The sequence below is a fragment of the Pyrus communis genome, chromosome 1 (genome assembly GCF_963583255.1).
Source record: "Pyrus communis chromosome 1, drPyrComm1.1, whole genome shotgun sequence".
NCBI lineage: Eukaryota > Viridiplantae > Streptophyta > Magnoliopsida > Rosales > Rosaceae > Pyrus > Pyrus communis.
The window spans coordinates 42,886,431-42,910,803 of NC_084803.1; the positions used below are offsets into that span (position 1 = coordinate 42,886,431).

Sequence of the window (24,373 nt, forward strand, 5' to 3'; positions counted from 1 at the left end):
ACAGTGGAAACAAAATTTCAAAGGAAGGCTTTGAGCAATTTCTTCTTTTGCTTTGACCAGATCCTACCATCTCCCTTCAACATACCTTTAATTTAGCAGAATATCCAATCAATTCAATCCTAAATACCAAACGAAGACTAAATTTTGACGTGCAAGATGCACTAAGAAGAAATTCGTGTCAAACCCTTGAAATTAGCTCAACATGACCTTTGGCTGGTGGCGACTAACAAAGTCATTGTTGAACATGAACAGTCTGAACACCCCTCTAATTACGGAGAGATTTTCTCATGTCACCGAACATAGCAAACATTTATTGTACGACGATATGACTAGTATTAAATCTTGGTTGCATGAGAGAATCTCTCCTAATTATGGCTCCCCTCTTCAGCTCAATAATAACAGTAAGTAAATTACCATCACGACGTACTAATCTACAACAATGGCGTCTTGGTGACAAACCAAAGATTCAAAAGCAATCACGAAGAAGCTCACAACAGAAATTACTAGCGGAAAGCAGCGTCTCAGTGTCAAACCAAAGATTCAAAAGCAATCACGAAGAAGCTTATTGGCGAAAAGTACACCGTAACTGTCTTTCTTCGGCAACTTTTGATGACTGCAAGTTTTACATTATGCTCAAAAGTCCAAACGCAGGAAACCCATATGAACCGAAACAACCTAGAAAGTCCTCGAGTATTTTCTAATTTCGTACATGATTGACGGTATGGACACTAGATCCTTGTTGAGAGCAGACCCACCAACAACCCTCTTTATGCAATCCGAGAGCCTAGTGTAATAGAGCAAGAGCTGAGTCAATGCCGCCCTCAAGATCTCCATACCACACAAGAAGTTGCTGAAAGAAGTTATGACGTCTTTGTGCATCAGTTCGATTGCAGCTTTCCATCTACTTGCAAAGTCCTTCACGAGGGGCTCAACCTCCGCAACAGTTATAGGCTTCTCAGAACTAGCGCTTGGATCCTCCGCTGATAAGGAAATTGCAAATAAGTACATTAATATAAAGAGACTAGAAGGGTATAAGACGCCAAAGCATTATTCATCAAAATACTTACAAGCTCGGGTTTTAACAAACTTGATTAAATCGCCAAAATGCTCTAGTAGTAGTTCTTCCTGCAAGGAGAGAGGTGAAAGCTTAAAACAAAAGAAGCAAAGCAAAACCATATACTGTAAAGGGAAGAAAGAACAAAAGAGGCTATACGTTTGCGTTATTTCTCCCATTCTCATCATTTTGATTACAAGATACTGGTAAGTAAGAGAAAGCATTTGATTGGCTAATGGCTATAAAACCTAATTTCTTCTTAATTTAAAAACATATAATCTATAACCAATTAACTTTCCCCTTGAAGCTTCCTGGGTGAATTAAAGGAAATAACTGTTTCCACTGATGCAAATCGTTATCCCTTCCTATCCATGAAAAACGGACCATTACTTTTATAAGTAAAATCAACTTTTATCAACTTCATACTTTTACTTGATATGCTTCCATTTATGTTCTTGTTAAAAGCTTCTAAAGAATACGCAAGCAATACCGAAGTTCCATATCAAATATGAATTAGAAAGATAAAATGTTTAGCTGATACCCAAACTCATATAATGCAACCTTCAATTTGCACCAAAACATTATCTGCAAGATAGATAGCACGACCAGGCACTTACCACAAATAATGCCGTGTTGCTTTTCAGAAGTTCCTCAAAGTGCATTTGAATTTTACCACCTTCTGGATCAGCTTCCTAGTATTCAAATGACAAAAATTGTAAAAACAGCAGCAGCCAAAGCATGCAACTGATACAACTGAGCATGTTCAAGAAATTTTGCCAGACGCTTAAATTTCACCTTCATGTTGATATAGATTCCTTGATGTTCCTTTTCAATTTTGAAAAGACAAAAGAAACTAGAAATTGAGTTTACCTTCAACAGAGCAATCGTCATATCATAATTGTTTATCAGAAACACGGTTTGTAGTTTTGGTTTTGGAAATGATTTAGCAAGCTTGATAAGCAAGTCGTCAATAGCCATTCTCAGTCGCTCCAAATTTAATTCAAGCTGCGAATCATGAAAGGATAATTAAGCCCATGAAGTGATCAAGAATCTTACTGAGCATTAAGTTTTTAAGTTCATTTTCTATATCTAACCTGCCCATCTCCATATTCCACATTGAGGTGGATAAGTGAAGCTGTAAATTCAGCATAACGCCTCATGACATAGTGAGGATGAACATCATCTTCCCACAATGTCTTCACATTTGCATTCTGCAGACTGTTTAGATGCAGGTCAAACACCATCTTAAAGCGAGGCCATAGGGCAATATTGACCTGTTAATGTTTCAAATCAGACGGCAAAGTCATTACATGCATTTATGATATAAAAGCCCAATACAAGCTGTGCTTTCAATATGATCCACTTGAAGAAACATAAGTCAATACTAGCAATTTGTAACTCTCTCTTTACATTTACCTATCGTCAACCATCTAAGAATACACGAAAATGCATGCAGAATGCAGATGACAAGATTAGAACGCAGACAAATTAAGGACACAAACCTTATCAAGGTATGAGTCCAAGCATGGAATACGCCGCCTAGACATAATGAGCTGCAAAGGAAGGAAAAAGAATCAGAAATAGAATATCTTCTAGCAAACGCACCACAGAACACAGGTTGAGGGTCTCATTAGAATGAGAATTGTCCAACACTTTCTGTTCAACATCTATAGCCAAGTGACATGTGGCTATGCCACATAGTATGCACAATATGACCATGTCATGAGTTTGTGGTACAAACTACAAAGTAAGAACACTCACATCAGGACCAAACCTAGAAAAAAAATGCAGACAATATGGAGGCCCAAAAAAGTTAACTGATATTTAAAACTATTTGGTTTATTTATATAAGAAAGTTAGAAGCACAAGGAATACAAGAAGCATGGACAAGTAGTCCATGAAACACCTCAAAAAACAAAAGAAACACGACAAATTAATGAGAAAACCTAGACCAACATACAGACAACCAGATTAAATAACAACTCTGGACATGATTAAACTCCTTTACAAAAAATATGATCATAGGAACTGGAACACTACCTGGTGCTGGTGTATTATGCGAATCATAAGCATTACCCCAATAGCATCGTAACAATTTGGAAGTATTGAATTGAAGTGCTCGTCAATTACAGAAAATGGGCCTGGCATTAAAAAACATTAGAAGTCATCAAAATGAACCAAATTTTCAAAAAGAAGCACAGTGAGATCTTCAAAAGATCCAAAGTGATCATCTGAATCTAAACACAGTCACCAGTAATGCTTTAAAATTTGGGAGAAGTTTATGCTCTTTGTACTTATAATCAGTATGCATTTTGCCAAATATTTAACCATAAAAAGATGAATTAAGAATAGCCGTCAGATTTACCTGCAAAAATTTCATAAAATATGGATTCTTCACCAAAGAAATCATCGCAGAAATGATACCTGCATATAGGAGGGGAAAATTGTGAAAACAAATATCACTATTTGATCAATTTTCCATTAGCATTTTAGAAACCATTAATGAGGAGCAGAGGCAAACTCTAGCGTACTCGGAAGTAGCAGTATCCATAAGTAGCTTGTGCAAGCTCCTGAAAAGGACCTCGTATGGATACTTGATGTTGCTGGCTTCAGCTATATGTGGAATCAATGCAGGTTCCTCAATTTCCTGGTAGATAGCAAAATTCAAACATGACATGTTTTTTTACGTGCAAGATATATAAAGAAAATGCCATTATAAGAAAACTAACAATAACTGCCCATTACAAAATCATCATCTATCACATTTATACCAATTGAACATATAAAAATGGAGTATAAGACAAAGTATAACAATCCTTATCAAAATTAAAATACTCACAATTAAAGATGTCATTTGTCACAATACACTACATTTACAGTGTTGCCTGTTTTTAGACAGCCAATTCCAACCATTCAAAAGCTATTAAAGATATACTCATTCTAAGCTCCCAACAATTCCCATCTCAAAGACATTCAGTATCAATAGTACCAACAGGCCCAAAGAAGTTAAAGATCTCCTCAATTTGATTATGACAACAGATTTAAAATGTTGATCATTCTTCATTCATAAAGGCATGAATCATGATACAATGATCAACATAACAGAAGAGCTCCTCTGTTGCTCCAGCCTATCTTGCAATTTTTATATTCTTCAACATATATAGCAGGCTGTTCTAACATGTAATGTCACATTGCTAAAATAGTGGGACAAAAATGGCAACATTCAGCATAATAATCGCTATGCCATAAATAAGTTACACAGGTTGCATTAGTTTGTCGATAGTTTTTCGCAACTATTTTTACGAAAAAAAGGAAACAACCCTTTACCAAAGATAATAAAGTTAATATCATTTTCCCATGGGCTTGTATAAAATTGGATTAACGAGTTAGTTGCGGTAACAAAACCTTTAAAATTTTTCTCCTCTCCCCAAGGGCAAAGACAGCAGACCGGTTCTTCAGTGGTTCCCTTCCTCTTAAAAAGAGACTAGTGTTTCTAGTCTCAACACCAATTAAATCACTAGATGTTGCTATATCTAACTGTAATTTCTCAAGTGCTTGAATGTAAGCGCGGAAATGTGCACTGAGAACCTGCAAAACATATAACTGAACTTCAATATACTACATACATTATCCATTTTCTTTTTGCGCCATTTTTTATTAATGGGAAAAGATGTGCCATTATCAATTACCCTTTACAATAGTATTTATAGCATAAAATCCAACTCCTTTAATAAAGCTACATTAACTGTTAAAATGAGGTACCAAGGAATGAACTTCAAATATCAGGGTCATTTCAACCATGCAGAAAGGCCCTTTTATATGAAGTTATGAACCTTAGAATATTAAAGAAAAAGGCCAATTGTGTATAGAGTACTGGTGGGACAAAATGTAAACAGTTTAAAACAAGGTAATGTATAAACATGCAGCAATAGAATAAAACAAAGTATTTGTACACTATTTCTATGTTGAAACCAAATTTTATAAAATAGAGAATATAGCACCAAATTTAATCAATCAATTAACATGTGAATAAATAAATTTGTGTTTTCTCTTATGCCCCTCTTGTTAGGAGGTTCAAACATTAATTCCTCAGTAAATATGTGTTTTCTCTGCATATAGGTTTGCTTTTGAGCATTTAGCCATGGTTGACTAGTTTTTGACTCCATTCTTTTCTATCATCCTCATTCTTCTGCTCTAAATTTCTTCAACGACTCCTTGTGTCTCTATTTATATTAAAACCTGTAAAATACATAACTAAAAAGTCAGTCCCTTAACTCCCTCCTTCTACCTAAAAGATCATTCGCTTCATTCTCCCCTAACTTCCCCTTGCATTGGATATCATAGTACAGTTGCATAGGGCAGCTAAGTGTATCAAAACTCTGACCACCATGAGTTTCACATCTCATGTAAGTAGTTTTTTTTTTTTTTTTTTTTTTGGGAATTTCTGTCCTCAAAATGACAGGAAGACAATGCGTAATTTGGATGTCAGATGAAGCAATGAGAAAGGTCCTTAAACTTACTTGGGTTCCACTTAAAAAACAAGACTTTCTAAAGACTTTTTGATGAAGTTGGATACAACCTGGAAGTAAACATTTATAAAGCTTGTAATCTGCTAGTAAACAGTTATAACCTGTGTAACCGGTACCCAAAAAGACAAAACAGAAAAAAAAGAAATAAATTTGTGAAGCATTTTTTATGAAGTAGGATACTATCTGCAGTTAAACATTTATGAAGCTTAGCTTCGGCTTTGATGGAAGTATTATGGATCAACAAAATGTACAATCAAAATCACCTAATCCAGAATTGATAATAGAAGAAAACAGAAAGAATTTTAAGTTAAATGGACAATGAGGTTGTGACACTCCCTGTTTATGTATGGTAATTCATCTAGCAGTATTCTAGTTCTTCAATATCATAATTCAAAGACAGGTCATCATTTTTAAAAGTATTGACCTTGTTCATTGTGTCAATGTATGCTCCGCGAACCTCAATATATACATCCTTGCCATGTTCCTTCAGGAAGGAAACAACATACCTACATTGTCACACTGGAATCAGTCAAATAATAAATCAAACAAAAAAAAATAAAATCATTCTGATAACAATATCCATACACGCCTAACAGATACCAGCACTCGCACCTGAAATAAACCCAAAACAGCATGCACATTTAACAGATACCTATGTTTGGCCGTGTCACACTCACCCATTACTGGTACATGACTGAATGCTATATTTATACAGAAACAATATCACCATGGAGAACTTGTTCTGAACAGCTCAAGGAAGACTACTTTTTACAATCATTTAGCACTACCAACACATAATCCAGAAAAAGGAGAGTAGGAGTGGGACACACATAAAAATGACAGACTGTATAATCCAGTTTCTCCTAATCTTAAACTCATGAGACAATCAAATAGTTTCACAGCCGGATTTATCTCGTACGATCAAACTCATAAGTGAATCAGATAGTTTCCCGGCATCAAAATAATAAGCAACATAACTTTTACCCAAATCCTCTAATATCCCATGTAAATAGACCATTATCCTTAATAGTTGCTGCCACCCTGAATATCAGCAACTGGGGCTGTCAATGGGTTGGTTCAATGATCTGAATTCAACTTGAATTCGATCCATTAATATGTGATATCAATGGAAACCAACTAAATAGAATTGAGAATACTGTAAGAAACTACTCACTTGTACTTCAAAAGAATATTCTGCTGAAGGATCTGGATATTTGTTTTAGGTTTTCTCAATGCATAAAGCTTCTGAACAATGAAGTCAAACACCTGTGGAAAGATAGATATAGACAGATGAAAACTCATACATTATGAATCTTTTGTGGAAGAGATGGATCATTGAAATTAAACAGCAGCATAACTTGACAACAACAACAACAACAAAGCCTTATCCACTAAGTGGGGTCGGCTGTATGAATCCTAGAATGCCACTACACTCGGTTTTGTGCCAAGTCTAAATCATGCCTTGACTGGTTTAAATCATGCGAAATTAACATTTCCAAGAAAATAAATACAAAAGAGCTTGAAGACCTAAGAAAGTGATCAATATTTTCAAATACTCATATAAGACCTGAATTAGTTCGAAACCTAAGATGTGACCAAGTTTTTTACAAACTGATATAAGAGAACCAAGAGTTAGCTCAAAATAATGTACTGAACAATGAAATAAAAAAGAATTCATTCTTCCGTACATAATTAGGGGAACACAATAGAACTCAAATACTAATCCATAACAACTACGAACAAGAATTCAACTAAAAAATTGTCTATATAAAATATGTCAGTTAAAGGTTCTTGCTATAGAGAACGCGGTCAAAGACAGATGGAGAGGTTATTTTCATAATCTTTTCAATGAAGGACATGAAAGGAGTACTTCTTTGAGGTAGTTGAGTAACTCAGAAGAGTGTAGAAACCACTCCTTTTACCGCCGAATTAGAATGTAAGAAGTGGTTGTAGCTTTGAAAAAGATGAAGCATAGAAAAACAGTGGGCCCAAAAACGAAGAAGATGTCAAATGAGTGACGAAAGAGCACTCTGGTGCCTATCTACAAGAATAAGGGCGACGTACAAAATTGCATGAACTATAGGGGTATTAAGTTAATGAGTCATACAATGAAGCTCTGGGAGAGAGTAATTGAGCATAAACTGAGGCAAGAGACAAGGGTCTCGAACAACCAATTCGGGTTCATGCCAGGGCGCTTTACCATGGAGGCAATCCATCTCTTACGAAGATCGATGGAAAGATATAGAGATATGAAAAAGGACTTGCACATGGTCTTTATAGATTTGGAAAAAGTGTATGATAGGGTCCCAAGAGACATTCTTTGGAGGATTTTAGAGAAGAAAAGAGTACAAGTAGCATATATTCAAGCTATAAAGGATATGTATGATGGAGCAAGGACTGCCGTAAGAATTCATGAAGGACAAACGAAAAGCTTCCCCATAACTGTAAGGTTACATCAAAACTCATCTTTAAGTCCTTACCTTTTTGCATTTGCATTGGTAATGGATGAGTTAACGGGACATATTTAAGATGATACTCCTTGATGTATGCTTTTCGCAGACGATATAGTGTTAATAGATGAAACTCAGGAAGGAGTAAATGCGAAGCTTAACCTTTGGAGAGAAGTGTTGGAATCTAAAGGTCTTCGCCTAAGTCGATCAAAGATAGAGTATATGGAGTGCAAATTCAGTGCAAACGAAGGCCCAAATGAGTTAGGGGTGAGGATTGGAGACTAGGAAGTACCAAAGAGCGACCATTTTCGCTACCTAGGATCTATCTTGCAAAAGAACGGAGAATTGGATGGAGACCTCAACCATAGAATACAAGTTGGATGGATGAAGTGGAAGAGTGCATCCGGCATGTTGTGTGACCGTTGCATGCCACTGAAGCTCAAGGGAAAATTTTATAGGACAGCAAAAGGCTGGCAATGCTTTATGGCACGGAATGTTGGACGGTGAAGCATCAATACGTACATAAAATGGGTGTAGCGGAGATGAGAATGCTTCGTTGGATGTGTGGGCACACAAGAAAGGATAAGATTAGGAATGAGGATATCCAAGGTAAACTAGGAGTAGCTGGAATTGAAGGAAAGATGAGAGAAAATCGGTTATGATGGTTTGGACATCTAAAATGAAGGCCTATTGACGCTCCGGTTAGAAGATGCGATCACGGGACAAAGGTTTAGGGCCGAAGGGGTAGAGGAAGACTTTGGAAGAGACTCTAAGAAAAGACTTAAGAGATCTAATGGAAGACGTGACACAGAACCGAGCGCAATGGCGTTCTAGGATTCATATAGCCGACCCCACTTAGTGGGAAAAGGCTTTGTTGTTGTTGTTGTTGTTCAAATTTCAGCTTTTACCGACCATGGATTAGTAGTGTGCATGAGGTTGTAACCATATCATAACTACAAACAAAACATTGAAAGCATAACCTGGTAGTCTAGACTAGAGACTGCAAAATCCCTCCCAATAAATTAGTTACTAGTTAGTAGACAAATACCTCAATTACATTGCTTCCCATATAGCAATGGACATACTCACATGCGCACATGTTTAACTGGCTAGGATGACCAATTTTTGTCACAAGACCACTAGATTTTACTCCTAAGAGGCGTTTACAGTTCTACTGACATAGATCAGGCATGTATGATAAGAACATACAATTACACAAGCAATTAGGTGATCAATATCAGACAGTTTATCTAGCAACTCTAGTACCAACCTTGGAAACTGCTTTCTGTCGGAGTTTTTCAAGCTCGGGCTGAACATCTTTTAGGGCTTTTGAAGTTTTAACCATAAGATCTACTTCTACAAACTTGAGCTTCTTACTTAGAATCTCTAAAGTTCTCATATATTCATCATTCACCTGGATAACAACGACACATTGAGCATGTTAACAGCAATGAAAGAAAGACAACACAACATAATACAAATTCAATATGCCAACTAAAGAACATGTTACTCTCCATTAAGTTTCACTTAAGAAATGATACAGCTGAGATTGTGAGAAAACATTCTTGTCAAGATTATAATGGCACTTTTTTATCATATACGAACAGAAAAAACGTGAAAAATGATGATATTGCATTTACAAGGATAAATTTAACAATTAAAAGAATAAGATATACCTCGCCTTCAACAATTATGTCTACCATTCTTGGAGGGACTATAATATCTTCAACAAACTTTGCCAATTTTGATTCTGCCACCTGTTAAATGAACATAAACCGGTCATTCATATAGAAACAAGAAGCATATGGATAAGAAGCAGACCAACTATGTCTACCATCAATTCACCTTAATCAATAATGATGATTTACAGGCATTCCATACCATATTATCTGCTAATCTAGTAAGAAATTTGTACAGATATTATTCCAACAACTTTATAACACAAACCAGCAAGCTACGGAGGAGCATGCCTCATCAATACTCAAAAGGTTATTTGTTAATTGTACTCAAGAGAAGCAAAGACATAGAGCTTTTTATACAAACAAATGGTACCTTGCGATTCTTCAGCTTCAAACCCATGTCCATAGACTTCTCCTGGAGAATTTTGATGTCTGAACTTATTGAACCAATCTCTGACTGGAAAAGAATTCTTGAAGTGTTAATGACATTTATATAATATATGTTATGGGTGAGGATAATTGACAAACAATCCCCTTAAAATTCTATGGTTTGTTGTATTTATTTAAGGATACAGTGGCTGATTGCATGTTGTGCTTATTTTTCAGATCACTCCTTGTTCTCCAGTCTTATGCTTATGTTTTTAATAGAAGCTCTTGCTTTAAATTTTTTTTAAAAAAATATTGGAAATAAAATAAAATCTCAATGCAAGAAATTGAAGGTTAAGCAACAAGACTTGAGGAAACCGAATATGAAATTAATAAACCCAAGGAAAAGGAACTGGAAAAAGGAAATGGATATCATTTAAAATGCATGTAATATTGGAAATTTATGTGCTTTTGAGTTGTATCACAGCTGAAATGATAGTATTGTTTTCGAGCATAGTTGTGGGATAAAATAAAAATTTAGAAACCGTTTAAAAGAAACACATACTTTATTAATGAAAAACTGGAAGAAAAAAAATATAAAAGTCCATATATCTAACATAACACCTTCAAACTCAAACACTGTACATTCTTTTAAACACCTCCACAATCAAGAAGAATACACTAATTAGAATTTTAGAATATAACTAAAATGGAAATCAAAAGTGGATTTTTTAATGCATTCCTATTAAATCACTGCAGCAAATATAACTGACATGACTCAAATAATGGTACTATACATATACAAAGTATTTGATTGAAGCAAAACTTTACACGCTGGTCAAAAGAAGGAATATTTTTTTCTGTAAAGTAATCCTCCTAGAGATATTGACGAGGGTTTTTATTTGGGTATATATGTTTATGTTAAAGAGTCATCGTTAAATATATTTTCCGCAAACATAAGTGAGAAGCCAGAAGTCTTTCTATCAATATAAGAAAAAGAAGATACAGTCATTCTGTGAGTGAAAGGACCAATCTACCTGAAATCCACTCAGAAGAGTTTCCATCTGTGACAAGATGCTGTCACAATCACGAATTTGATCATGAAGAGATACCAGATTATCACTTTCTTTAATATAGTCCTGCAGTATTGCATAAAGGAAGATCCGAACGATCAAATTAATTATTCCCAGAACCTTATCCACTATATCCACTATATATATAAATTTAATGCAGGAAACTACATGGGAGCCATGCATAAATGATTTTCACAAAAATTAATAACTATGCACCATAGAAGAAGCATTTATGCTGAAAACGGCGAAATTTGACAACATTATTTCAAAATGCACCAAAATACAACAGGATGAAACCAAAATCTTAACCCTTCACAAATTTTCACAGCCTCTTCCAAGAAAAATGAGTACCTCTCAGAAAAGATTTGAAACACATAACAAATGTTTGATAACCAAAACGAGAACAGTTCACCGTGAATAAACCTTGTTACAAGGTAAATATTGTAATCACAAAAAGCTCAAGGAAGTACACATTTCAACAGGAATATTAACACTATCTTATTTGCACATATTATGCACACAAGCACAGCTACTCAAGTGAAACAAAAGAAAAAGAGGAACTATTATCACGATATCAATCACTCGATAAATCTGTTAGAAATAATTCAACTAGGGAATGCACAAAAAATAGTAAAGAGAATGTGAGCCAACGAGAACCTGGATGGAGTCCAATTCAACTTGTCGTATATTGTTCTCAACCCCCTTTGTATGCTCCCGAAGTTTCGTGCCTTTAGACAATATGTTTGCAACTACCTACATTAGATGATATATGGTCGAAAGATTAATGCATTTTAGTGATAACCACAAGACAATATATTCCCAACTTTCTACATCAGATTCAGATGATAGATAGAAGAAATATTGATGCATTTGAGTAGTTCATCACAAGTAATAGAGCGACGCAATTACAAGGAAATTACTGTATTCACTATTCACACAAATTACACACAAGTATTAAAATGGGATAGGTGTCCAACCACATGAATCCTTATGAGCTTATTTTCAAAATGTAAATAAGATCATATGAGTTCTCTGACCAGGAAAAAATCACTTCCAGGAATTCCATTTGTCATGAGTTCATATACTTCTCCTTAGTCAACGGATAATTACATTTCACAAGAACCATTTTCAAAACCTCAAAGCACAGAGAAAAGACCATTCTCTCTTATCACAATAAACAAAATACCAATTAAAAGAAATACGTTGGAACCATGTATTGGAGCATTAAAGAGCATGGAAACTTGAATGTTACTCACATCATCATGTTTACATTCTTCCAATTCTTGCTGCAGTCCTTCTAACGATATATCATCACTGAAAGGTGAGGAAAAAGTTACAATGGAATCATTTCTGAGATGATGCATTCTCAGACTATAATTTGAAATTCTAGAATACTTATTCCATCTGTCATCAACATACTCAGCATAATATGCGGCCGCGCCACATGCATTTCAAGTAAGCAATTTAATTTGCACGCATAAACCTCTCTAATGTTTGTGCATGGCATTACTCATACATGGGTGAATACTGATTCCTAGTGTAGTATCCAATAGCTGTTAGCCAAAATTTGACAATGTGAACTCAATACATCAACTATGTAGATATACGAAATAAGTAAATACCTGCTTGCATCCTCCTCAACGGTCAAATCCCCAACGAATGCACCCAAATCGAAAACCGTTTTCTGAGCATCACCATTGCTCACATCATAAGAGTCTCCCTGCAAGCACGCAAGCACAATGCCCGCCAAATCGTAATTTAACACAATATTTTCAAAATTAGGAAGCAGATCATACTAATTAAGCTGTTGCTTCATCAAATTGAGCAATGTAAGGTTTACCTCTTTGTTGCTCGAAACATAAGCCATGTTGATTGTTGAGTGCAAGTGATTGGAAGATCCAGAGGACCCCGGCGATGAAGAGAGGTGCGTCTCAGTATACACTGATTTCAGAGGAGTTTGACCGGAAACAAAGCTCCGGCGACGGTGAGGACCTCAATTCCTATAGGGATCCGTGAAATCGAGATTTAGAAAGAAACCAGACTACAAATGAAGAGCGAGAAGGAAGAAGGAACAAAGCTCCGGCGACGAAGCAGAAGAAGAAGAATCTGAACCGTAATAATGCGGCAGCATATGGGCGTCGGAGTGAAAGTCTGAACGTGGAGGAGGAGGACACACTCTGAACCTTATAAGGAGGACGAGGAGGAGAAAAGATAGAGAATTCCGTGAATCCAACTTCAACAGCAACAACAAATAGATTACTGATCATAGGGGCATTTTGGTAATACTATTAATTTCCTTTCGATTCATACGAGTTAATACACTGTATATATGGTTCAATAGGTTTCATATTCTGATTTCAGATAGTTTTAACAAATAATTTAATAAGAATCTGATTATGATTCCTCATCAATCTAATTTTTTTTCAATTTAATTTCTTTCAATCTGATTACGAATTAGTAAACAGCTAGGAGTTTAAATATTTTGAAAGAGTTGTATTCGATTAACATTTTAAATAAAGGATGATTTTGTATGAAATCAATACAAAATTATCATATTGATAATAGATCAACAATATTTATGTTAATTATAAATAGGTCAATCATGTATTGTGACACTTAAATGCATTTAAAATAAACAAAAATTACAAAATATGCCACTACAGTTGGTACCCACTCCAATCGACACCCCATTTCTCATATTTTTTTCATATTTTGGAATGCGTCAATACGAATCAGAGCAGTGTCTGTTTCCTGATTCTATTTTTTACACTCGGATTCAAAATCTGCATTGCAGTGTCCGTTTCTTGATTCCTTATTTTTCATCGCTCACACGCCTTCTATGCTTCATTCTTCGCGCGACTCTTTATTTTTACATTTGGATTCATACACTACAATGCAATGTCCGTTTCCTATTTTATTTGTCTTCTTTTACATTTTGATTCAAAAACTATAGTGCAGTGTCTGTTTCCTAGTTTTTTTTTTTTTTTTTTTTTTCCCTTTCTTACATTTTGATTCAAACACTGCAATGTAGTGTCCGTTTCTTAGTTCTGTTTTCACATTTCTATTCAGACACTACATTACATTGTCTATTTCCTGGTTATCTTCTTTTTCCCGTCATCATTTCCACATTTCACGGAGTCTCCCTTGACCCATAAAATTACTTCTTTAAGACAACATAAATTTCATATCATAGAACAAAAGGAGATAGAACCCATAAAATTAATCAAAACGCAAAAAGATTTCAAACCCAAAAGAAGAAAACATCAAAACCCATAAGATTCAACCCCAAATTCATCCCCCACAAATGCTCATCACGACTTTACCTGTTTTGGGCTCAACGAGAAGGCCTTGCCAGTGAAAGATAGCGGCAATGAGGCGTATGTATTGAAATCATAGCTTTTTGGGCCTGATTTTCGGGTCTTTTTTCTCCTGCAGGTGGTGGCCGTGGTGTGGCGCTGTCGAACAGTCCCACCAAGAACAAGTTGCTAGGTTGAGAGTGGGAGAAGGCTAAGAGAGATCGACGTGGTGTCTTGGTGGGGGAAGATGGAGCGCACATGACGGCTTGATTGCATATTTCGCAAATCTAGTTGGCAGCTAGTTGTGGGGTGGAAGAGAAAGGTCGGGCAGCATGTAATCACAATTTTTTTTGAAAAAAAAATGAGAGAAAATGAGGGAAGGGTAAAATTCTAACTATGATAATGCCTTAAAGCCCATGTAACATTTATCATTAACCTATTCCTAATTAACAAAAATATATCATTGAGTCCATAACAAAAATATGTCATTGATAAATGACTAAATAGTAGTTTTTGTTAATCTTTGACTAAATTACATTTAAATAAATTCATAGACCCTTTACTGTGGAAAGATGTTAAGTTGCATGATGACGTGAGTTCAAATCTCGTCAGTAATTAATATGACATTTAATTTAACAAAATCTATCTTTTGACACACAAAAAATTATAACTATATTTGTCACATCCCGCCCCGGGGCGGGACCACTTTCCGGGCCCGCTCCACCACCGTAGCACGATATTGTCTGCTTTGGGCTCCGACCACGTCCTCACGGTTTTGTTTTTGGGAACTCACGAGCAACTTCCCAGTGGGTCACCCATCATGGGATTGCTCTAGCTCCCTTCTCGCTTAACTTCGGAGTTCCTACAGAACCCGAAGCCAGTGATCTCCCAAAAGGCCTCGTGCTAGATAGAGATGTGAATATACATTTAAGGATCACTCCCCTGAGCGATGTGGGATGTCACAATCCACCCCCCCATAGGGGCCTGACGTCCTCGTCGGCACACACGCGACCAGGGTTAGGCTCTGATACCAAATTTGTCACATCCCCGCAGGGGGCGGGACCACTTCCCGGGCCCACTCCACAACCGTAGCACGATATTGTCCGCTTTGGGTTCCGACCACACCTTCACGGTTTTGTTTTTGGGAACTCACGAGCAACTTCCCAGTGGGTCACCCATCATGAGATTGCTCTAGCCCCCTTCTCGCTTAACTTCGAAGTTCCTACGGAACCCGAAGTCAGTGATCTCGCAAAAGGCCTCGTGCTAGATAGAGATGTGAATATACATTTAAAGATCACTCCCCTGAGCGATGTGGGATGTCACAATATTAGTGTTTTAATTTTAAAGTATTTAAAAATACGAATATTTTAATTATTATTTTAAATAAATTCATAGTAGTAAATTAGTATTCTATTAGAATTTGATTTTAAAATATTTTTAAAATACAAAGAATTTTAAGTGATTTGGAGCAATTTTGTAGTATTTTAGACTTTAGGAAATCAAGCATTTAAGATTTTTAATGATTTTACATAATTCACAAAGGATTCATTTAGAAGTGTTTTAAAATGGTTAAAAGCACTTTTAGCGAAAATGTTTTTCGATTCATTCTTTTGGTAAAAATGTAATGAAATCCTGGAAAAACACTTGATCGCCCAAAAGGTCGGGAGGTTCCTCGAACCAAGACTGAGAGACCGAATCATACAGAGTCATCCAAATTATTTTCTCTAAAAACTCTTTCAATTATTTTAAAAGCACTTTTAACGACCACATAGAGTCAACGAAACTCCATAAAACGTCATAGGGTTATAACTTTTTCAAAATTCTTTCAATTCCTAACTAAAACTTGCAACTGGTTGATCAGGTTAAAAGAGCAACCCAACCTTTTACAATTCAAGTGTGGGTTTAGTATCATGTTTACTTTTCTTTTGTCAACACAATCGGGTTTTTAATTTGATAGGAAAATGTACATAAATAAAATTGTGGTTGAGGGGAGAGTCGGAGACTTGTGTAAATATTAAAATGATGACATGGATATAATTTTCAAAAAGGTTAACAAGTTGTGTTCTCTTAATTATAGTAAAATAATGCTAAAATCACTATCACTATTAGCCAAGATTTCAAAGGCTCGTTTCGAGTTGCTTGAGTGCGTTTTAAAAGAAGCACTTATTTTGTGTTTTTTATTTGTTACTTTATCGACTATAACTGTTTGAATCAAATTTACGCGCCTCCGCGTACGACTGAGTCATAGCATTGAAGAATATTTTTGTCAATTTGTATTTCGTTTGACCTATTGTCAAAGATGCATAGTATCTACTCTCTACAATCATTGGAGTAACTTTTACCATGTAAGACGCCAAGCCAATGGTGATGCTCATCAGTTAGCTCGTTATGCTTTTCACTTTGACTTTTTGTTTAACTATTTTGAGAATCCTCCAAATCTCATTTCAAAATTTATTATTTAACTAGTACATCAATTAGTTATTTGTTTGTTGATGAAATTTTGTACTGATGAGATCATTTCTTATTGAATCTACCGTCGTATTTAGAAAAAATTATTTTTAAGTTGTATTATTCATTACTTGTATGTGAAGTCTTAACTTCGATTATCGATGTCATGTTCAGACCAAATTATGATAACTAACATATTAAGAAATTAAAATTATATTTTTGCAAAGGGTTATGCTGTTTTAGTCAAAAATGCGTAGAAGAGGAAACTCGAGAATCTACCGCCCAATCTCCCAAAGAATTGTCCTCAACGGAAAAATAAAACAAAAAAATAAACAGCAAAAAAATAACAAACAGGAGACAAAGCAAAGTCACTGTAAACGCCGCCACGACATTGCCACGTAGGCTCGAGAAGAAAGCGAAGCAAGCCTATTCAGTTTTCGAAGCACGAGGCTCGGACGACACAGCTGGAAACAGGCTGTCACCAACAAAGTCCCACTCACCTAGTCCCCTAACTAGTCTCTCTCTCTCTCTCTCTCTCCAGTCCCTCTGTTCTCTCTCTCTCTGTCTCTCCCTCTCTCCCTCCTCTCTCTCCTCTCTCTGTGCAAGTTAGGGTTTTCTGATCTTCTCGTCCGATTCTGCACTTCAGGCTTCGGCTTCAGCAGATCACGATTCTCGGCTCTGTAAGATCTCGATTGATCTCCCTTTTGCTTTAATTTGTACTAATTTGTGCCATCGTTTCTTGAATTTAGGGTTTCTATTATGTTTGCGGCTTGCTGTTCTCCTTGTGTTATTCATAATTCATTTAATTTTTCTGGGTGTAGTTATTTTTTAGTCATTTTTGTGACTTTTGTTTTTCTTGTAATTTCTTCTTGAAATGATTTGGAATATAATGTTTGTGCGAGGTTTATTATTTTGAAATTCGGTTTAATGGTTATGGACTGTTTGGTTGCTGAGAAATGGTAGGAAATGAAAAGAAACTAGATTATAAATTCAAACTATATTTTCCAGTTTTTGGGTCTATTATAATGGATATCAAATAAATGAACAACCTTAGGCTTCCTGGTTTCGTTTTTGTTTTCTTTTTTATGATTTGTTTGCGCACGTCGATATAGCTCGATAGAATATCAGTAGTGTCCATGAATGAGATGCAATACTAAGATTTTTGTCAGATTATAAGAGTATAAGCAGTTTAGAGCAAACACTCTTTTGTGAGAAGAGAGGTAATGTAGTTTGATTGATATTTTCGTAAGCTGTAAAAGCACGTCAATCGTTCGAAACTAGTTCTCACAATGCCGAGGGAAGTATGTTACGCAAGCAATGAGATTCCATCCGCACTTCTTCTTTCTGGACATGTGATCTACAGATCTCTTCTATTACAAAGAGTAGATATTTGGGTGCGCAGACACTTTGACGTGCTCTAATTTTTTATGCAAAAATTGGTACTTGCAAAATCTGACATATTCATAGAATCTGTAATCACTTATTATTTGCCTCGAGTAAAAGCTATTCTTTCATGTTTCCTCTTTTAAGTGGTGTGCACTTGTCTTTATTATGTTTTGACAATCTTATATGGGGTTGGTTATTTTGTGTGACCTTTTTACCCTTTCTTTCAGGTATGGCAGTTATAAATTTTTATTGGTGTACTATTGTTTAGCTTGTTGTTTAATTAAAGTTTAAGTTATCTGAGTTATGTTGATTGTAACCATAAATTTGTTAATCTTCAATCTTTGTAAACCCTTGTGTGCTCATGGTTTTCTTCCATCTGTTTTGCAGCTGTGTGGGTCACATAATCAACCTAAGAGCCCAACATTGTTCAGATAGTGTTGGTGCTGTATGGTTGTTCATGGGAATGTCCTGGAAACATCAACTTCAGTAATTGATATATCTATGAGTGCGATGAGAATCTTCTGGTATTACTATTTAAACCGCTTTGATAGTTCTCGTTAATTCTGGGAAGGAAGCGTTTACGCTACCAGAGGATCATTGTATCCATGCTGGCAGAGAGCATGCGTGGAATCTGTGCTTCGGGTAATGCCCCTGACGAGTATTGCTGCCGATACACTCGGTGTGTTGACCATATGTCTAGTTGCTCTCTTGATCCTTCTTGGTTTCCTCTGCATTATTTACTTGTTTTACTTTCGCTCTCGCATTCGTAGTCAGGGTTTTATTCAGCTGGGTTATTTCAGTGGCCCTTGGATTATCCGAATCACTTTCATCGTGTTTGCAATCTGGTGGGGTTTCGGTGAAATTGTCCGTTTAAGTCTGTTGAGACGTGAGGGGAGAGTGTTGAACGCCCTTAACTTGAAATGGCAGGAGACTCTTTGCAAATGTTACATTGTCTCAAACCTTGGGTTTGCAGAACCATGCCTATTCCTGACGCTTGTGTTTCTACTTCGTGCGCCCTTGCAAACAATGGAGACTGGAATTCTAAGCCAAACGTGGAATGGGAAAACAGCTGGTTACATTTTTTTCTTTTGCCTTCCAGTGGTTGCTCTTCAGCTCTTTGTTATTTTAATCGGACCCGAACTCTACAGGAATGAGAGTTTACGTAAATTGCCTTCCTACTTCACAAGTACAGTGCACAAGACTGATCACATTGCCCTCTGCACTTACCCCTTGCTGAGTACCATCCTCCTTGGGATTTTTGCAATCATTCTTACTGCCTACTTGTTTTGGCTTGGAAGGCAAATTTTGAAATTGGTCATCAACAAGGGTCTACAGAAGAGAGTTTATACATTGATATTCTCGGTTTCAAGTTTCCTTCCATTAAGAGTTACTTTGCTTGGTTTCTCTGTTTTATCTAAACCAGAGCACATTCAGTTTGAAGCTCTTGCTTTCTTGGCTTTTCTTGCACTTTTATGTTGTGCCGGGGTGTGTATATGCATGCTTGTTTACTGCCCTGTTGCGGATTCTTTAGCCCTGGGGAGTTTACAGGACTTGGAGAGTAGGAGAGTTAATGATGATCAAAATGACACCATTTCTCTTATTGCTAACCAGAGTCATATGGAGGAAAGTTCTGGAATCAGCCCATGTAGAAACTCTGATGTGTCAGCAAAGCGTGGATCAATTTCTTTTCGTACTTTGGATAGGGAGGAGGGTTCTTCTAGGGTACCCTTTGTGGAACTGAGCCTCTTCTCTCCTAGTCGAGATGCATCACCCCCGGACTCACCTCCGCTGCTCGGGTGGCCCATGCGCCCCGTTCCATCATCTCACTCACCAGTAGTTCAAGTTCACGGAACCACAGCTAGATAGAAGCATGCAGCCGCAACTGAGTTCGCCTGGTCAATATCAATATCAATTTTGTGGTAAAGAAAAACTGATTGTAAAGGGTTTAGATTTTTGAATAAGGATTTTTATTCTTGGTTTGTTTTTCTAGTTTTCTTCAGATTAGTGATGGGTTTTTGCTTGCTTGATCGAATTCATGATATGATTTCTCTCTCTCTCTCTCTCGCTCTCTCTGAATCCACCTTCCTTGTTTGCTGAAGTGAAGATCTAATTGTATTATTATATGCAAAACCTTTCGATTTTGATTCGAATCTGTTGAGTTGAAACATGATTTTGTTTTCCGGTTGGATGAGATTAGCTACCAAATTGTAGACAGACTCGTTTGCTCAAAATCTACGGGAATGGTTTGTTGTATCTCAATCCATCGATCGTCTGAGTGGTTGAAGTTATCGGTTGTTACGTGGTGTAATGGAATACCAAGTATTTTAACTGAACCCTCGAAATCGCAAGCGGTTCTCTATCATAGTAGTGGAGAGAAGTGTTGTTCATGCATCACGGTATTGGTTCGAACTCCATAGGCTCCTTAATCAAACAGTTAATCTAACAAATTTATCGTTTGACCCAAAAAAAAAAAAAAAAAAAAAAAACCCCTTGAAGTCTCTCCAGTTTCGCTGAGGTTTCTGTGCTTAATTGCTTATTTTGCAGGATGACTTGAGAGAGTATTGCTCTTCCAGCTCCTCCTTCACATTTTTCTATTTGAAGTTCTATCTTTGTAACTTTTGGTTTGAATTTTATTGCGGGTCCTCAATATGCTACTTTTGCTATGGGACCTATAGCTTCACAAGGGGTAGGTAAATTACAATTTTAAAGTGGGACGAAAAGTTTGTGTTTATGAGGGTAATTATGATGATTAAATTACATTTTGCATTTTCAAGTTTTAAAACACTACAATCTCATATGCAAATTTAAAATTTTACTGGAATGTCATACATTCCTTGGTCATTTCCTCAATCATAATTATTTTCAAAAGGTTAATAATGATTAGGAAGAAAATAATTTAAAGTTAAAAACCTAAAATGGACCACCCACACACCCTTGCACGGTTCCACCCTACTACCCACCCATCGTCAATTCATTTCCGCCTCACCACCAACACAGCCGCAGCCACATGCGAAAGAGGTGGAATCTCGAACTCGAACTCGACCCGTCTCTACAAGCAAACCAAAATTTTAAAATTTCGGCTACCCTGTTAGAGTCCGTCTCTGACACTCTGTGTGGAGTGTGGTGTTGTGGGGATGGAGGCGATGGTGAAGAGGTACCAGCAGAGGTTCAGGAAGGTGAAGGATGAGATGGATAGCTGGGCCCTGCTTCAGTCTCGCTTGATTTCGCAGTTCAGGAACGCCTCCTCCATCATCCAGAGGTTGCAGGTCTCGAACACCCTCTTCTTATCCATTTATTTTTTCCATATGCAGCCACGAAAAACAAACCCACCCCAAAGAAAAACCATTTCTTGATATGCCTTTTGTTAATTTACAACTTGGGTTTCATTTCTTAACTTTGCCTTTTTGATCAGGTGCTTCAAGATTCCAAGAACTACGGCCGTCTGAAAGATGTCGTTGGTATCGAAGAGGCACTACTGGCAAAGCAGATGGAATCATTGCAAAACATCTTCCTTTCCATGAAGAAAACCATGTAAGTAACTTTCCTCCTGTTATTTTCTTTCTGGTGCTGGTAACCGGGACTACGGCAGCTAGACTTGGCTCAAAACCGAAAGCAGTGGCTTTTTAGGATTTATACAGCCGACCCGCTTGGTGGGATAAGGTTTTGTTGTTGTGGTGGTAACTGAAATTTATTATGAATGCATCCATTTCAGTCCTAAACCATGATTATTCCAATTGAAAGCATAGCCTGCTTATTTGCGTATATCTAGTGCTACCAGTCATTTTTTAGGTGGAAAGGGGGGGAAAAGGTTAAACTTGTGTTGTTATTTTCAGGGAAGAGTTTCATGGTATTGTACTGTCTCTTGGGAAGATCCATCGTGATGGTAGGCAGATGGTAAAAGGCGGTGCTTCTGGTCAGCTGAGTGTTAAACAACTGCAGCAACGAATTGGTGTAAAGCCCAGTCTTGCAGATTGCTTAGATGGGCTTATGCTTCTCCAGGACATGCATTGCTCTGAGTATGTAACTCTTTGGTGTCTTAAACGATAATTGTTGTGTGCTAGCTTTGAGATGTCAAACGAGGTTTCGCCAGATGTCATTCCTATTTTTCTGTGACTTTATGGTAATTGGATGTATTGGAAGTTTAATCTAAATTGCTGCAAAATGTCTGGTCCTCTCCTGCCCACACGCACAGTCGCACACCACGCACCAATGTAATTAAACTTTCTTTTCGGGTTATATATTGGTTGAGACTCGAGATCATGAATAATTTTCTCTTTTCCCCTTCCTTTATCAGGTACCTTTTGAAGTCATCATTGGTTTCAGCACTGTCAGAACTGACCTTGAAACCCAGGTGTGCGAAGTACTTATCTTCTAATCAGAACTGATATTTTTACCTTTCTAATTTGTTTAGGAACTTGATCCTTCCAAATGTGAAGAGATTCTGTTGTAGTTTGGAAGATGTTATTTAATGCAACTTTTATTCTTCTTTAGCATGTAACATCGAGGGAGAATGAACTGTGTCGAGATTCAGCTCACCGCCCTCGCAGCCCACCCTTATTTATATATTTGTAGTTCAACTTTCTCAATTTATGAGCTTCCATTCGATTTTTTCCGGGCTGGGGGTTTTGGGAGCCCAGATCAGTAGGCTGAACTTTATTTGGACCTCCAGTGTACTTGAATTATTTATGTTACAGTTACTAGTCTACTATAAATTTGGCACACTTTGGAACTCGGTGTAATCTGCAGATGTGTCAGCCATTTTTTAACATGGTCATATTTCAACATATTTCTTCCTACTTTTAAGAACTAAGCTTTTGTACTTGACGTTCGTTCATCAATTTTCCAGTGCCAGTGATTTGGGAGCACTCCAGCAGCTCTTGGTTGATCAGCCTAACATCCCCAAGGAGGAAGGTAAGATACAATGTGTGAGAGGGTTATACCACTCTTTTCAACTATATATGCTTTGAGCCACTTTCCTTCCATTTTCTTGTACAAATATTTGTGTTACGACTGGTTTTGACAAGTTAATTGACGTGGAATTGAAACTGAAACCGTTGCCCTTTTGTTTCATTTGATATTTGGTCAATCATCTATCCTTTGTGGTCCATTTGATATTTGGTAATTCTTTCTCTTCTTTTTGCAGTTCAATTCATCTTTGATATCATATTTGCAGAAGAAATCTGTTGATGTTCTCTGAAACATTTCTGCCGGCTTTCCTAGATCTGGGAGGAAGAATTTGATAGGAATTTTTACCACATGCAAAAGTAGGGATAAAAACACTTAAAAATACTTGCAAGAGTACAAGGTTATCGTAGTATAGCAGCTCAAGCAATGTCGTTTTCCACAGAGATTGAATGAATAATTTGTGTTTAAAACCAACTCTTAATTAATTATTGAAAATAAAGTTTGGAAAATGTTGATTTTAGAATTTAATATAATAAAAATGAATTTTAAAACAAAACAATTAAAGAAATTAACTAGAGAACAATTTAAAGAAAGTCAATTTGTAAAGCCTAGGGTTTAGCCGTTCCCTTAACAATCCTATGCAATTCTATCAATTACTTACGAATTTCCACACACATGCTTTGAAGGTTAGGTTTTCCTAATGCATATTTTTCTCGTGATGTTCAAGCGAGAACGTATATCTAACATGCAATCCGTCTGTGATGTTCAAATCAAATATAAACATGCAAGACTCATTAAGCTTTGTGAGAACCCTTTGAAAAATCATGCAACTCTTAAGAGCGTGATGTTCGCCTTAAGTGAACTTACAATTACTAATCACAAGAAGCCCTTTTCAATTTCAGGGTGATGTTCCAACAAAAATTGCATCAAATTACTAATCACAAAAAGCCTTCTTCATAAAACAAATATTATTAAGAACATGGAAAGAAAACACGTAGAAAATAAACTTGAATTATCAAAAGCTTGTGTGTGCGTTTCCACCTCTCCTTCCCTACTAACCCTAACAGCTAAAAAGTCTTATTTATACTACTACAAAATAAAACCCTAAAAAGTCTTAGAATAAAACTAGGAAACATAATAAAAAAAAACAAAACAGAAAATAAAAGGTTTTCTATTTAAACTGAAAT

At 36.5% G+C, this 24,373-nt stretch overlaps 3 protein-coding genes across 3 annotated transcripts; 2 read left to right on the plus strand and 1 right to left on the minus strand.

The window, feature by feature from the left end:
- Positions 1-524: 524 nt before the first annotated feature.
- On the minus strand, positions 525-13,355 carry LOC137713487 (vacuolar protein sorting-associated protein 52 A-like). Its single transcript, XM_068452789.1, has 20 exons — positions 12,992-13,355; positions 12,774-12,871; positions 12,408-12,465; positions 11,809-11,904; positions 11,116-11,217; positions 10,086-10,169; positions 9,710-9,790; positions 9,304-9,447; positions 6,758-6,849; positions 6,008-6,089; positions 4,460-4,642; positions 3,586-3,701; positions 3,420-3,478; positions 3,095-3,195; positions 2,557-2,607; positions 2,149-2,328; positions 1,925-2,059; positions 1,672-1,746; positions 1,068-1,125; positions 525-980 (listed from the first exon to the last, which is right to left on the minus strand). The coding sequence occupies exons 1-20, from the start codon at positions 13,016-13,018 to the stop codon at positions 676-678; spliced, it is 2,127 nt and encodes a 708-aa protein (XP_068308890.1). The 5' UTR covers positions 13,019-13,355; the 3' UTR covers positions 525-675.
- A 4,083-nt stretch (positions 13,356-17,438) lies between these two features.
- On the plus strand, positions 17,439-20,481 carry LOC137713498 (uncharacterized). The gene is made up of 2 exons (XM_068452800.1): positions 17,439-17,575; positions 18,669-20,481. Exon 2 carries the CDS (start codon positions 18,927-18,929, stop codon positions 20,145-20,147), a length of 1,221 nt encoding a protein of 406 aa, XP_068308901.1. The 5' UTR covers positions 17,439-17,575; positions 18,669-18,926; the 3' UTR covers positions 20,148-20,481.
- Positions 20,482-21,216: 735 nt separating this feature from the next.
- LOC137713507 (uncharacterized protein At5g43822-like) lies at positions 21,217-23,695 on the plus strand. The gene is made up of 6 exons (XM_068452812.1): positions 21,217-21,547; positions 21,694-21,812; positions 22,115-22,297; positions 22,576-22,632; positions 23,128-23,192; positions 23,425-23,695. Exons 1-6 carry the CDS (start codon positions 21,416-21,418, stop codon positions 23,466-23,468), a joined length of 600 nt encoding a protein of 199 aa, XP_068308913.1. The 5' UTR covers positions 21,217-21,415; the 3' UTR covers positions 23,469-23,695.
- The last annotated feature ends 678 nt before the right edge of the window (positions 23,696-24,373 follow it).